A 15,598-nucleotide genomic window follows, 5' to 3' on the forward strand; every position below is an offset into this window, starting at 1 on the left:
ATTCCTGGCCTAGGCATGCACAGGGCTGGCGCTGGTTTAGCTTGGAAACGGATTGAAAGTCAGAGAGATCATTGGCCTTGAGACTTGCTTGGGAGACTTGAGTAGCATCAGAGGAGTCTTCCTCCTTACCCTCTGACGGGAGCCTTGGAACCGAAGTTCTCAAAGGCTCAACAACTGCCCCTGTGTGATTAGTATCAAGAGAAGCGGAGCACTCTCCTGCATTAAACTCGTTAGGGGCCGAAATTCCCAGCCCACTGCTGCCATCAGGAGAGTCAGTCTGGCTTTTGTGCTTGAGCTGGCTGCTGGAAGAAGCAGCTATTGTACTGCAATGTATAAACTTTGGAGGATGAAGGACAGGAGACTTAGAACGTCGACGACGCTGAGTTCTCACCGCTCCTCGTGAAGACTTCCTTGTAGACCTAAGAGGAAAAAAACGCACAGTGTTGGGATACAGAGCTCTCCTAAACAGGTTCTTTATGATAGCTGGAAATTTGCCTCTTCTCAGGCTTATGAGTCTAAGGTTGTAAGTTTCCCCCAGAGAGGTGCCTGCCTCCGTTTATAAGCTGCCTAGGTCTCTGTGTCTCAAAAACGTCAACATCTCCATATTAGCAAGTTACAGAACAAGAGAGTTAAAGGACAGTTTTCAATTACATTTCAGGGGCCAAACATGTGGCGCAGAACACCTGCTCTGTCCCAAACCTTTGACCAGTGGATCTGAGGAAACATCTTATACAGACAACTTAAACTGATGCTGTAAAACCTAAACATTCCTATGCCCTAAATACAGCCCCACGGTACCACTGTGAGGCTAATGCTACAAACGGCCACAGCACCACGACTGCTAAACAGAGCAGGAGATTCAGGATTCATTTCTATCACTGGTAACAGTCAACAAACAGATTTAGATTTGCTGAAGTTTTCAGATATTGGGAATCATCAGATACACTATATAACTTTTTATTTAAAAAAATAAAAGAACTGAGTGAAGAAAAAAAAGAGACTCAAAACTGCTACACAATTTGAAAATAGAAGCAAACAAAACATTAAGAAATAAAAATTTATATCTAAATTAAATGGATGGGCTAAAGAGCAGAATACATACAATTAAGGAACGGGAAGATAAATGTGAATTATCTATAACAGGGATCAGCCAACTCTGGCCACTGCCTTTTTCTGTACAGCCCATGGACACCGCTCCCATGGGGTAGCCCTGTGAGCTACAGAGATCAGGCTGAGGTGTTCCCCTCAGCCCGCTGTCCCTCTTCTCCTCACACCTGCCTTCCTGGCCAGCAGATGTTTCACACCACTGCTCAAGGCCCACGCTGGCTACTGTTTACATGTTGGGGCTCTGCTGTCGGCAATCACTGGGGCCTGAGAAGCTGAATCTCAGTCTGAGTATCTGGCTTGTGCCAGGCTCTCTGGAAGAGAAAAGGGCACGCTGGGTGCAACTAGGGCAGAAATTAAAATGGACCCCAGCACTGCGCCCTACCCACCCATATCACCAGGCCAGTCATTTCATCCTGAGACTGTCTCAGCAACTGAACACAAAGTGTGTCCACCAGCCGGGATAGAGCGCATCAGGCAGGCAGGTAGGAGTTTTCTCGCTTATTTAAGTGCCTACACAATATCCTCACCTCCTGCCTTCCAAATCCTAAAATATTTACTATTTGGCCCTTTACAAAAAGAGTGTGCTGACCCCTGACCTAGAAAGCAACAGAGAGACTTGGAAATTTGGGAAAATGTAACAGTTAAGAGATAGGTAAGAATAAAAAGTCTTGAGTCTCTGAAAATAAGACTACACAGAATGGAAGACAGTGATTTTTCTTAAATAGATAACGGCTGAGAAATTTTCTACATTAATGAAAGAAAAGAATCTACAGATATCGGGAGCACACTGAAGCAGGACAAATAAAAAGAAATCCACATCTAGACAAACCAGAGCAAAACTGTAGAATACCAAACACCACAGGAACATCTTAAGAGCAGCTCAAGACTAGACAGATTATTTCCAAATGAACATTTAGACTGAAAGAAGGCTTTTCAATGTCAACATGGAAACCAAAAGACAATGAATAATACCTTCAAGTACTGAGAGAAAATAACTAGCAACCCAGAACTATGATTTCACATATATCAAATCAGGTATATCTTTCAAGAACAAGGATGATATAAAGACATTTTCAGATAAATCAAAGCAAGGTATATGTCTCAAAAGAACATGATGTGACAAAACTCCAAGAGCACCGCTGAATTTATTCTGTGTGGATTTCTGTAACACAGAGGCCCTATTTGCTACTAACAGACCTATACTAAAGGAACTGCTGAGGAAGTACTTTAGGACAAAAGAAAGTAGTCGTCCTATGGAATGTCTGAAATGCAAGATGGCGACGGCAAAGAGAGTATAAATGAGACAAATCTAAACAAACACTGTCTATTTAAACAATAATAAAGTAGATTAAATAAAACCTAATTTGTGAGATTAAAAAATGACACAACTAAAATTTTGGGCAACTATACCACATGGAAGTCATGAGGTCAGAGTAAAAAGGTTTTTTTTTCTTTAAACGTCTACAGCACCTGGTCTCCCATCCAAGTACTAACCAGGCCCAACTCTGCTTAGCTTGTGAGATCAGACAGGATCGGGCATGTTCTGGGTAGCATGGCCATAGACTAAAAAGGGTTTTAAAGAGGGTTAAAATATTAACTTTTGTCTTTGTTAAGCACGTATGGTAAAATTTCAAGGCTATCTACTAAGAGAATAGAAACAAAGTATACAACTCCAAATCAGTAGAAGGAAAAATGATAGGGGGAAAAACAAACAAACAAACAAACAAACCCATTCAAGTAATTTTTTAAAAGGTAAGGAAGGGAGAGAAAATGAGAAGGGGAAAAATAGAAGACAAAAGCATGACAAATAGCATAAAGTAGAACAGCAGAAACAAGTCCAAATAAATCAATAATCAAAATATATGTAATAACTTTAGCTTGATAGTTAAACGAAACAAAATAAGCCATACGTTATTTGAGACATACCTAAAATTTTAAAACTTGGAATGGTTGAAAATAATAGGAAAAGATACACTAAGCAAATACTAACTAAAACACAAATGGATTTGCTACATTAATTCCAGACAAAATAGACTTTAAGACAAAAGCCATTATGAAGAATTAAGAAAGTCAATAAAAGTTTCAATTCACCATAAAGAAAACATTCTCAACTGGCATGAACCTAGGCTGTATGAACTTAACAAAATAGCCTCAAAACACATAAAGCAAAAATATAGAACTTAAGGGGAAAAAAGGCAAATGTGCTCCCATGGGGGAGATTTCAATATACCTCTCTCAATTATTGACAGGTCAAGCTTACAAAAAAATTATTTGAAAAGATTCAAAAAACACATTTAAAAGCTTAATTTAATGTACATTCATGGAACCCAAGAATAAAGAAGACCCATTCTTCTTAAACACACAAAGAACATTTACAGAAACTGACTATGAACCAGGCCATACAGCAAGTCGCAGCAAATTCACAAATGGGAAGAATGGGCCTTCTCTAATCCTTGGGTCTTGGGTTCCGTATCATAATATACTCATTTCTGGATAGTTGGGAAAGAAATTCCAACAATATTTTAAGGTATTGGGATAAAAATCATCAGGGATAAAAATCACCTGCAATGAGAAGCTCTTACCCATGCCAACTGTCTTTAGATGCACATGTGGTTTTAGGTTTGGTATCATCTGCTGCTGTTCTGACCGATGCTCTGACACTTGGGCCTTCTCCAACAGACAGAGATGCTATGGACCTGAAGACAAGAACAAAGTTTACCGCTAGAGAAAACTGTGCAAGGGGGAGAACTTACTGCTCTCTCAAATGCAAATACAACTTGTTTTCTTTCTAGTTTGAGATTCTCAAAAACTGCTCAGCTTTTAGTGAAAATTTTCCTCCAAAACCAAATTTAGAGGATCCCTAAAATCCCACTGTTGCAAAATCACAAGCCAAAGAATGATTCTTAAGAATAACCAGCAGCAGGATAAAAATAGACTTTTAGGCTGTTTATCTGGGCAGATCAGGCCTTATGTCCAGGGAGAATGCTAATGACACTGACCGTTTATGTTATGTGGGCAAACCAGAACTGGAAACTAAGTTTAGGAGCAAAAACTTTAGGAGACCTAACCTAATTTGAAATCATTTTCAAATACTATATAACTTTTAGAAAAATATTTTAATATTTACAACTAATAACTTGAAATATTACTCAGAGTTAAATCTTAGCAATTTGAAATTACGCAAGGAATATGGGTTCTTAGTAAAGATGAAAAAATTTAGAAGAGAGAAAAAGAATCATCTATCATTTCACAACCCAGAGGTTACGAACATGAACATTTTGTTATAAATCCTTTTAGACTTTTTCAATATGCACATACACATACACACTGGGCTCTTTCCACACATGCTGTGGTACTGATTAAAATCCTTTAGAAGTAAACAATCTACTAAAGTAAAATCAAAAGATGTTCCCTGAAATATAATTTAAAATAAAAAGTAACTGGAAATAATTTAAATGTCCAATAACAGAAAATACTGTATCATATAAATTATGGCACAGAGTTTATATTAGTTTTAATAAACTAATATTCCATTATGTAATGGAATATTAGTTTATTAAAAATTAAGTGTACGAAAAACTCATGACATGAGAGAATGCTTATACTATTAAGAGAAAACAGAACAGATATGCTAACTATACATAAATTATGATTTCAACTAAGTAAAAAATGTATATGGTATTATACACAGATGGTCTAGATATTAACAATGGTTATAGTAAAATATAATGTTTACTTCTTTTTTATTTTGGACTTTTTCTGTAATGAACATGTGTTATTTTATAGTCAGATAAAAAAGATTATGATGTTTTATAATAAATATATAGAGATGTGTCTTGATAAGAGAAATACCATTAGAAATCAAAACCTGTTGAGCAAGAACATGCTAAATTCCTGGCAAGGCTTGGTTAGTTTATGAGTCAGTACCTCAGATGTCCTATTTGTAAGTCGGCAACAATATGAAACAACTAGAAAGGTCTGATACAAGTCTTATTCCGCTTAGTCATGGTAGTGACTCACTCCTTCTACGCTTGTTTGGTTTTCTCAAAAGCTCTCCATTGTTCCATTTTTTTCTATAATTTTACTCAAAGCAGATCACATGCTACAAATAAATAATATTTGGCCATATAGTGTACAGACATCTTGAAAGTTTTTTTTTAACATTCCAAGTAATTTTTAGAGGCACTGAAACCGCTTAATTTTATGTTCCAACTTCTTAAAAGATCAGGAAAAGAGTCCGTATATCAAAGTTACTTATATAAATTCATATACTAAGAAATTTATGTGTGCGTGTGTATATGCATTCCTAGCATTTCCCTGCTTTAAAAAAAAATTATTTCTACACCAGAAATCACAAAGGCATACACTATGACCACAATTTGGAACTGTTTCTCTGCTTTTGTTTCCATTTCCCAAAATGGCTTACAAAGTACTAATCAATTTTAATGGCAAGATGATCTCCACATTGGAAAAACCATTGGGAGGAGAAAGATATTTATTTGTAATATCATGGAAGCAAATGTAAATACCTGTAACACCTATTGTGCAATAGTATATTTAGTATAAATCAATCTACTAACATAAATCTTCTCATCTGGTAGGCCAAAATAGTGGTAGCAATAAGCTTGACAGTTGTAACAACTACTAGCTATTCTTCCTATGTGTCAGATATTGCATGCATTTCTTCATGTTGTTTTCAAAGGAATGGTTAAAAGCACAGGTTCTAGAGACAAACTGCATGGGTTCAAATCTAGTTCTACCACTTCTTACCAATGTGACCTTTAACAAGTGACTTTATTCATCTATGGCTCATTTGTACACTGGAATAACAGTAGTATCTTATCTTCTAAGTTGGTAATAAGGATTAAATAATGTGTACAGAGTACTTAAGCCAGTGTCTGGGACATAGTAAGTAATAAATTTTAGTAACTGTTATTACTTGTTGCGGAATGTTCTACTCTGAGTTTCCAGTGTTTGGATTCCATTTATGAAAAAGAAATATTCTTATAGCCATTAAAAATGTGAGATTTCTTCTGGCCTGGGGCAAAGAATAGGGATGAAAAGAGTCCAGCACAAAACATTTGGCAAAGGGTGAAATATTAACATTCAGACAGCAGCTGGTCTATAGGTGCTCTAATTAGTTTGGCCAAAGGGTCCAAGATTATTGATCTCTGTGACAGTACCTTAATGAATAGATGTTTCCATAGTGATAGTCTCAGCAATAGAGCCCATGAAATCGACAACATCTGCATATATTTCTATTGAGCCAATTCACTTTTAGTAAAAAATACTGTGATTCCTTAGAGATATATGAGGAAATCCTTGATGGGACACTGCTTGATCATGTTTGATTAAAAAGATAGAGTGGCAACTCTCCTCAAAGTTAAGAAAAAACAAAACACCCAACCTTGGAGTACAAAGGAACTGCGACTTTTCAAAATTTAACAGAGGAGTTGCTGTTAAGTAATACAATGCTATGCAGAATATGGTAGAATGTCACACTATTAGCACTGATATCTCTTAGGAATAATGAGAAATTTTAGGAGAGAAAGAGCTCTTCAGAGGAAAAGGCTATTTAATCCTAGTAAACAAGTCTCAAGAAAATATTATATATTTAATTACCCTGATGCATCCACTCTTAATTTCTTGAAAGCAGTTTGTAGACTCTCCTCCTCTCCATCCTTGGCTTCAGATTTCATTGCGAAACTTTTTACACTACTGTGGCTGTTCCCGTTAATACTAAAAAAGAAAATCAAAAGAAAATGAGCCAAGTGAAAACAGATGGGCTCAAAAGTATACCTTTTGTAAAAATCTTTATTCCTGATACTAAAAAAAACAAATTTGTTTCTAAAAGGAAGCTTCAGTGCAGACAATTAGGAAACTAGGTTTTCTTATATTTATTATGAAAAAATTTAAACGTCCAAATATTTTATGCCAATATTATAGTTTTAGAAACTAGATCACCTAAAATCTGCGTTTCAGTATACTTTTTAACAAGGGAAAAAGTCTCTCCAGTTGTAGAATTCTAGAAACCTATAGACAAAATGACCTTTGCATCAGAAATAAAAGGGGAAAGCTCAACCAACAGCACTCTGATTCTTTAAAATGCTACTGAGTATTTATCTAGTCTAACCCTAAAAATTGCAGTTAAGTGTAACCTCATGACACGACAGCATTTCTCTAAAGTAATCCCGACTCAAATATCAATATTCATATCCAGATATTGAACTGTTATCATTTTTAAAACAAGATTACAAAAATGTTTCAATTATTCCACACTCTATCTAGAAGGTTGATACCTTCAGGTCTTATAGCTTTGCACATGTTCATTATTACACAAGAAAGATAGAAAAGAAATGAACTATACTTGCAACTCAAAAAGATGAAAAGAACAAATTTATCCAAAAGGCCGTAAGAAAAAATAGAAATTACTGTTCTATACTGTTCTATGCCTTTAAATGATCTTCACTTAATCAACTACCTTGATAAACCAAAGTTCATTTCTTCCACCCTGATTATTATATTTAAACAAAGAAAAGGGGAAGGGGGACCAACCTAAGCAACAAGAGACACAACTGAGAAGTCTATTAATAAATTCTTTGAATCTAGTTTCCCAATTATTCTTTCGCTCAATGTAAAATATTAGTTAATACAAATTCCTGAACAAAAAATAAACTAGTATCTACAGTATCACAGAGAATAAGGAAAAAAAAAAAAGTAACCCACCTTCCCGCCCCCCAAAAAAGAGGAGATGATGATGATGATGGGAAATTTTTGAAGCCAGGGATTCACTTTACCTTTTTATTTCTAACTTGCTACCCCGACCCCATTCCCCCACCCCTCCCTTAGGCACTCAGAGGGCGCAGTGCCTCTCTGTGGAACCTTGGATCCTCTCTGAGTCCCTACCTGCTCATTTCTCAGGGGTGGGTTTGATGTTATTGTGAGACCGCTAATATTCCAAAGGTCCGGGTGTCATAATATGTTGGATATAATGTAATCATGTAGTACCAGTGGCAGAATAAAGAAGCAAGGAATCAAGATTATTCATTTCCTTTTCATTTATATGTAAAGGAAGACATTTTAGGCAGCTGTCTCAGGGGACTGAAACACCGAACACTGAAAATAGTCCAAAGAATTCAGCCAGCTTTCACTTCAACTTAAGACCAAAAATTTAAATATACTCCCCACATATATTTTGCTGGTTTATTTAACCAGTATATGAATTTGAAGAAACATTATCAATTCCATAGTCCACTGGTTTCTAATTCTTCTGGATTTAGAGGAGGATCCTGCCCCATGTATACAATAATGTCCTACAGACCTGGAGAGAGGAGTGAGCAAAGACCACATTCTAATATTTTTAAAGCTCTACAGTAACTAAAAGGGTACTATCGCAGGTTGTAAACAAATTCTCCCTGCTGGCAGAACTAAAATAAAGTTTGATTTATAGTTTTCAATTACTTTATGATCTGTCAGTCAAATGCTCAGACTAGTGGCCCTTATAGAGTTAAACCATCTAAGCCTGTCTCCCCTTATAGACCCCACACAAATCCTCTTCAGGCCTCTTTGGAAATCAGTGCAACATCGTATCTAAATACACACTGCTGAATTCTACAGAAATTCATTCCTTATACAAATATTTATAGAATGCCTACCACAGGCTCTCGCACTAGACTGGGTGCTAGGGACATAAGGGTAAACCTGACACTTATCAGGACTGTGACCCCTATTCCTGTAAGGACTGGAATCTTTTTCCTGTCCTAACGCTGTGCTAAGAAGCTCTGTACCTAGATATGTAACTTTTAATTATATGTTGCTAACTTAATAGCACTGCAGGTGACCTCTAGATGTTAATACAAACTTAGTTAACATTCTTGTTGACACACTAAAAGTTAAAAACCAAAACAGACCAAAATAAAAATTAGCTACGTAGACTAAAACTTTAGGAATGAAGTTCCATCTCAACTAATTTCAGACTTTCAGGATTTTGATTACTCACCTTTTCCCTCGGTTATATTAAACAAAGGTGAGTCTTAGGTATGACCTTAAGAGCTAAATCAGAGCATGTTTGCAATCACAAAAGATTTACTACGCTCCTCTGTATTCCGAGCTTCCCATTCACTGAAATCAAGAACTGTACGACTAACTCTGGGAAACATACAATTGGCTTGCCCTGCTTCATTAATATTAAATTTATGGGAGACTTTCTTGCCGTTTTCACCACACTGACTTCTTGAAATTAAAAATCCCCCCAAAGATCAAACTTTTAAAGGCCTATTAAAAATTACTTTGTATTAAGTCAAATCACATGGGACAAATTAACTTTACCTCGGATTTCCCCCCAATCTTTCAAAAATGACAACTAAAATTCTTCTAAGTTCCTCAAAAGAGAGAATTCCTGGTTTTCTCTTGACTTTCAACAAATAGCGTGTGTCACGGTCTTATTTATATCTCGCAGTTTTAACCAAGACCTCTTTGAACCTCAAGCCTAGGTCCAAATTTCCAGGACTCTGGAAAGACCTGAGAACTAGCTATAAAAGATCCGCGCGTAAGCGTGTCATCACAATGTTAAAGATTTAGAAACTCTCCCAGCCCACCAGGAAGCGTGGAGTCCGAGAGAGAAAACCCTGTCCAGCAACTCCAGAAGTCGCCAGCAAGACTAGGTTGAAACAATCGGCCCCCGGAACAAAACACATTCACACCTCTCTTTACACACCCACTCAATCTCTACACTCTCGGTGCTAGAGCCAAAGCACGACGTTATTCTTCTCATCCAGAATCTGGATCGGTCGCAGTTAAACAGGATCAGAAGGAAAGGTCAGGAACCGGGGGGACTCGGAGAGTGAGGAGTGTCCAGGGCCCTAGTTCTGGCCGCTCGTAGTCTCTAGTTGGGAAGTTGCCCTTTCGGGATACTCCTGGGCCAGATTTGAGACGTTTGAGTCGTGCCAAGGCGCCAGCGATGCAGGAGGAGGCGGGAGCGGAGCCGATGAGGCAGCCAACAAGACTAGGGCTCAGGAACGAGCGGGAAAGGGCGGGAAGGGGCAAAGGGCGGCCGAGGAGAGCGAAAAGGGGAAGCTACCGCCGGGCGGGAGACGGCGGAGCAGCGGGACGGGGCGGGGGCTGCAAGAGAACAGGAAGGCGGGAAGGGGAGAGAGCGCGGAGCTCCGGCAGGGCCCGGCCGCAGCGGCCGAGGGGGCGCGGAGAGGCCCAGTCTCGGCCCGGCCCGAGCAGTCAGCGCCCGGGCATTAAGCGACCAGAGGCGGGCGGGCCCAGAGGAAGCCGCCCGCGGTCAAGTCGGGCCAGGACGCCGAGACGCGGTGCCGCGGCCCCTCCCCGTCGCGTCAGGACTCTCACCTCCTCGCAGCTGGGGCGCTCCGGCGATCCACTCCCGTCGGTTCAGATCGTCTCTCCCGATCGCCGCGCCTGACTGACCCGGATCCAAACCCGCGGAGAGGGCGGCCCGCGCCTCCGGAGTCGCACTGCGCCTGCGTCACTCGAGCACGCGCCCCGCCCCCTGCTCATGCTCCGCCCACCCCAGTGACTCGGCAGCGCGGCCGGCGGCGACTACGCAAGCGCAGGCGGCGGCCGCGCCTCTCAAACGCCCCGCACCCGCCCCTCTCGGAAGCACGTGCGCCGACGTCATTTCCTGTTATTCTCTTCGCTCCCTCCTCCGTCAGTAGTGGGTTTCTTCTGGACCGGTTTTTGGGGCGTGCCCTTTTCCTCTATGTCAGGTGAGTGCATAGATGTTCCTCGCAGTGGCGGAGCCGCCTGCACTTCCTAGAGACCCCCTGTGCATGCTTCCCTATCTGGAGTCGCCAACGCAACGGAATTCGTGGGGTGAGGCCAGGGTAGTGGAATCTTCGCGGCAACGGAGCCCCTGGGAGCGCTTGGCCCGAGTCTCCTCGGCGTTAAAAATCTGGACCGCCTGCGACATCTCCAGGATTTGGGCACCAACACTTGAAAGATCCCAGGGATCTTTCAAGGCCTGCCGAGAAGCGATGCGGTATCGAACATAGCGGCCAGCGCTATGAATGTGAGACCGGAATTGGAAATGGAAAAGCTTTCATTTTAATGCCCCTGTTGTTTGACTTGAGGCAACTGCAACTGCCTTTACCTTTCTCGGCCTCAGTTTCTTCATCTGTTATGTGAAGAATTTTAAGAGCGAATCTCGTTTTTTTCTCAGGCATGACGCTTAGAATCTGATGAGAAATGTAGACCCTCTCGACAGAGAAGTGAATATAACACTAAATTTTGCAAAAAGATTTAGGCAGTTCACCTAAGTAGGGGATTTTTAGGGATTTTCCCATTTTTATGATTCTCATGGTTGCTGCAACGGCAGGCAGGGATGGCAGGCACTCCATCACCGGACTGGTGCGGCTGATGTAGCTCAACTCTCCTCACCGTGCCTCAGCTCCGAGTCTGCACTTCCTGCTTTATGAGAAAAGGTGTCTTTCCTCAGTAGAATTGGTTCTGGCACAACCTAGGTTCTGAGTTGTTACCCAAACCCAAACTGAACCCTCCTACCTCCACTCCCGAGTACTTAGGTATCGGCACCTAACCAGATAGGCTACTGAAAATAGTTTAGTATATCCGACTTAACTGCAGCCAGACCTTGGAATGCCTGACCCATGTCTGGGAATGGAATCTACAGGTCTTTGTATAAGATTAAACATAAAGCATGTCGTGAGCCCTGGGTAAAACTTGTTAAATTCCCTTGTTCATACCAGAGGCTCAATAACTGACAGGGGATGAAAGAATAGCTGTACATTGTAAAGTTCCAACATCAAACTTAATGACGCTAATAATAATGGCTGCCTCTGTTGTGCAGCGGCTATGTACATGTTCTCTCATTTAATATTCTGCTGTTTTACACATATACAGATAAGGATGACCGAGACTCCAAGAGATTAGATAACTTGTTGCAGCTCTCCTTATCCTGTGTTACACAGTGCTACTAAGTGGCGGAATCAGAATTTAATCTCTAAAGCCTGTCCATCCACTGCTGCCCTGTAGAAAAGAATATAAAAGGAAAATACGATGCATTTTTTCTCAAAAATTGCCAAGTCATTTACATCAAAATAAAATACGTTTTTAAATTATATTTTTAAAATATTTCTTAAGATAAAACATATATCCTTGAGGGCAAAGACTGTCTCTAGATCAATAACGAATTTCCAGAGCTTAATAACAGTTCTTGGACGTTAATAAGTGATAAATACAATTTTGGTGAATTCTTCATTTTACCTTATTTTTACCTATTATGGCTTTAAATACTAAAAACCAAAAAGTTTTTTAAAGTGCTTCATGTAAGCATATGTCTATCATAAAGTTAGACATTTTCTCAGAACGTGGCTCATTACTTGGGGAGTATTTGAAAGGCAAAACCCTCTTGGAAGGCCAGTAGGTGGCACCGGTTCACCAGGGAGGGGAATTCAGGAAGCCAGTCCAGGTTTGGGGACTAGGGAGAGAGTTTAGTTTTGGACACAAGCAGTTTGAGGTACAGATGAAAGCAGGAATCAGGTCACAAAGGGTCTCAAGGGCTGTGTCATGGAGTTTATTCTGAGAACCGTGAGGGCCGTAGAAGAGAAATGACTTTTATTTTAGAAAGATTACTCTGGTTTTAGCCTGGATGGCACTATGATCCAGGCCTGAGATGATACAGGGATCAATGAGCAGGTGGCCGCAGGAATGGAGAGCAAGTAAAGAGATTGAAAGTTGTGTAGATCAGGCTTTGGTGAAAGATTGAATGTTAACAAGAAGGGCAGTAAGACAATTCGCTTTCTAGTTTGAGCAACTGAATTGTTGCCTATTTTTAATGTAACTCTATTGAATCCAGCTGGCACGGAAAAGACGCAGAACAACATTTAAATGGAAGATAATAGTAAAAGCTAGTACTTTTATAGCTCTTACTATGTGTCAGAAAACTCATTCTAATCCTCACAACAGTCCTAAGGATTAACATTATCATCTTCATTTTCCAGATGAGTAAACCAAAGTAAAGAGAAGTAAAGCAACTTGCCTGAGGTCACACAACTGGTAACTGGTGGAGTGAGAATTAGAACGAAGGCAGTCTGGTTAGAGTCTGTGCTCCCACTATGTCCTTATGATGAGATGCCTCTAAGTGACAAGCTCAGTTTGGACACATTGAACTTGAGAGCTGTCGGGTAGCCGTGTGGAGGTATCCATGGGACAGGAAGATCTGTGAGTCTGAAGCACAAATGAGAGATGTGGACTGGAAATAGAGATTGTGGAATCATGCGGGTGACCATTGAAGCCACAGGAGAGAGTGAGGGCCCCCAAGGAAAGGGTGAGAAATAATAGGAGAAAAGAAACAAGGAGAACCCTGGAGGCAAGCACAAGCATTCCAGCTATGGGAAGGATGTAGTCCCTTCTGCAAATTAATAAGTTGGTGTCTGGTTTATAGATCACCAGTATCAAGTCTACCTCCTTGAGTTTGACAGCCCTGAGTACCCTGACACAGTAGGGTTCTTGGACCCACAACTGGAAGGACGTACCCTGCGTGATGGTGACCCTTTTCACTCTTCCCTGCGATTCCAATTGGTGGCCTGTTGGCCTCCCTGAACATTTGTTTCTTGCCTCTCACCGCAACCGAAGAGCCTGTAGCTTCTCCGTCTACCACTTGCTAACTTTATCAGCCCCGGGCCCCTTCTCATCTCTAGGACTCCAGAAACACGTCACTTGGGACTTCATCAAGTACCTTTTATTTTTTTTTAACCTTTAACTCGTACATTTCTTATGTCTTCAGCTAGATTCTAAGCTGCTGCAAAAAGTGTCTGTTACATTTTCCCTCTGACTTTCCCTCCCTCAGCCCCTGCCCCCCGGTTTAAGTTAACTGCCCCTGTGTTGTGTGCTCCCAAGTGTGCTTCACACTTACTCCATGATAGCAGGGGCTGCATCTTGTGTCCCCGGTACCTGGCAGAGTCTGCCACTGTATGTATTGAATGAGTGAGTGAGTCCATCAGTAAATCGATCAATCATCTAAGCAAATTATTACAGTTGCCCAGTGGCTTTTTTTTTTAATTTTTAAAATTTTTAAAATTCTTTAATGTAACCACATATTTGACCCCTTTTACCCCATCTACCTCCTTCCTCTCCCCTCCCCCGCCCATTGCCTTTTTAGAACCATAACTGGGGACTGTTGGCTCCTTTGACAGTTGATTTGAGCAGCAGAGCCTTTCACAACAGTCTTGTTTTTGGGTGAATTGGTGGTAGTTGGGGAAGAGATTAACTGCACTTTCCTGGCGTTCTCTTCATAGCCCCAAAGCTATTATAGTCTGTTGTTTGATAGTTGCTTTCCTGAAATGTTGGATAACAGAAGAGGGAATGAATGAGGACTTTGGGATGCCTAGATAAATGACCTGGCCATATCCCTCTGCGCTGGTTTGAGTCAAGTCTGCAGCAACTTGAGTCCCGGGACTCAATCCTGAGCTCCAAGAAGAAATGGGAGGCTTTTCCCGGTAGCCACTGATGACCTGCAGAGGGAGCCCTAGGATCGCAGATTCTCTCCTTAGTTGTGGTAAAGCCCTTTACGGTGGGTTTTCAAAACTTGAAGACCCAGGGTTAGTGAATCACTTGCCTTCTCTCTCAAATTTTCATTTATTTGAACTTTGTAATTTAAACCGTATGATGACATCAGAAAGGTGTTAAGGCCAAAAAATAGAATCAAGCTGTAAAGCTACAAGAGAAAAGAATCTAAATGGTGAGGACTAGAAGGGAGTATTGAGGGCTTCTGGGATGCCAGTAACATTCTGTTTCTTGATGTGATGTTGCTCGAATTCTGAGCGTGGTCTGACACGACATGGCCCCCTTCTGAACTCATTCTCCTTCCGGCTTCTGTGGCCCCTGCACCAGGAACATCCTCTCGGCTTTCCCTTTTCAGACTCCTCCTCAGACATCTCTTCTTTTCATCTGGTGGTCCTCAGAGGCCTCGCCTCACGACTGTCCTCACCTCACCTGCACTTCCTGGATGGTCCTGTGTCAGAGAACAGAGAAATCTACTCTGACTTGATTGGAAAAGGAATTTACTGGCAGGATATCAGAAAGCCGCTTCAACAGAAGGGAACACCCAACAACCAGGCCTCATTATACTGGGGACCAGAGCCTTTCCCAGGCGGCAGGAATTCACAGGCAGCCTCTGGAGCATTGCCGTCAGAGCGATTCAGTTCCTCTATAAACGTGTTCCTCTATATGAGGTTCAAGTTCCCAGGAGAGAGGCTCTGGTTGGCCCCTGTGGCAGAGTCAGATTTTATGCGCCAACTCCCAGCTACTCAGAGGCGCAAAAACAGTGCAACCTCTCTTGAAGCTGACCTCGTCTTGCTCTCAAACTTCTCCCAATTTTAGGGAGTATTTCAGTATCTTCTGGTTTACAGCACTCTGTTCTGCATGGATATTCAATATTTCAAGGTTTTCTCCACTCCCCCTTCTCCCTCCATTCTCTCTGAGGGCTGGTGGAAGAGTTTTGTGGTTCCCT

At 41.1% G+C, this 15,598-nt stretch overlaps 1 protein-coding gene and 1 long non-coding RNA gene across 2 annotated transcripts in view; one reads left to right on the forward strand and one right to left on the reverse strand.

The window, feature by feature from the left end:
• The window catches only part of OSER1 (oxidative stress responsive serine rich 1), an 11,785-nt gene extending 1,185 nt beyond the window's left edge, over window positions 1-10,600 (reverse strand). The window contains exons 1-4 of the mRNA XM_006921825.3: window positions 10,462-10,600; window positions 6,730-6,846; window positions 3,690-3,803; window positions 2-419 (exon numbers count right to left, since the gene is read on the reverse strand). Of these exons, the coding sequence (XP_006921887.1) occupies window positions 2-419; window positions 3,690-3,803; window positions 6,730-6,806 (609 nt within the window). The 5' untranslated portion in view covers window positions 6,807-6,846; window positions 10,462-10,600. The remainder of the gene's footprint in view (window position 1; window positions 420-3,689; window positions 3,804-6,729; window positions 6,847-10,461) is intronic.
• An 89-nt stretch (window positions 10,601-10,689) lies between these two features.
• The window catches only part of LOC107196411, a 15,001-nt gene continuing 10,092 nt past the window's right edge, over window positions 10,690-15,598 (forward strand). Inside the window, exon 1 of the long non-coding RNA XR_001517804.2 lies at window positions 10,690-10,838. This is a non-coding gene — a long non-coding RNA (uncharacterized LOC107196411). The remainder of the gene's footprint in view (window positions 10,839-15,598) is intronic.

This window comes from Pteropus alecto, unplaced genomic scaffold, assembly GCF_000325575.1.
Source record: "Pteropus alecto unplaced genomic scaffold, ASM32557v1 scaffold45, whole genome shotgun sequence".
In the NCBI taxonomy this organism is placed as follows: Eukaryota; Metazoa; Chordata; class Mammalia; order Chiroptera; family Pteropodidae; genus Pteropus; species Pteropus alecto.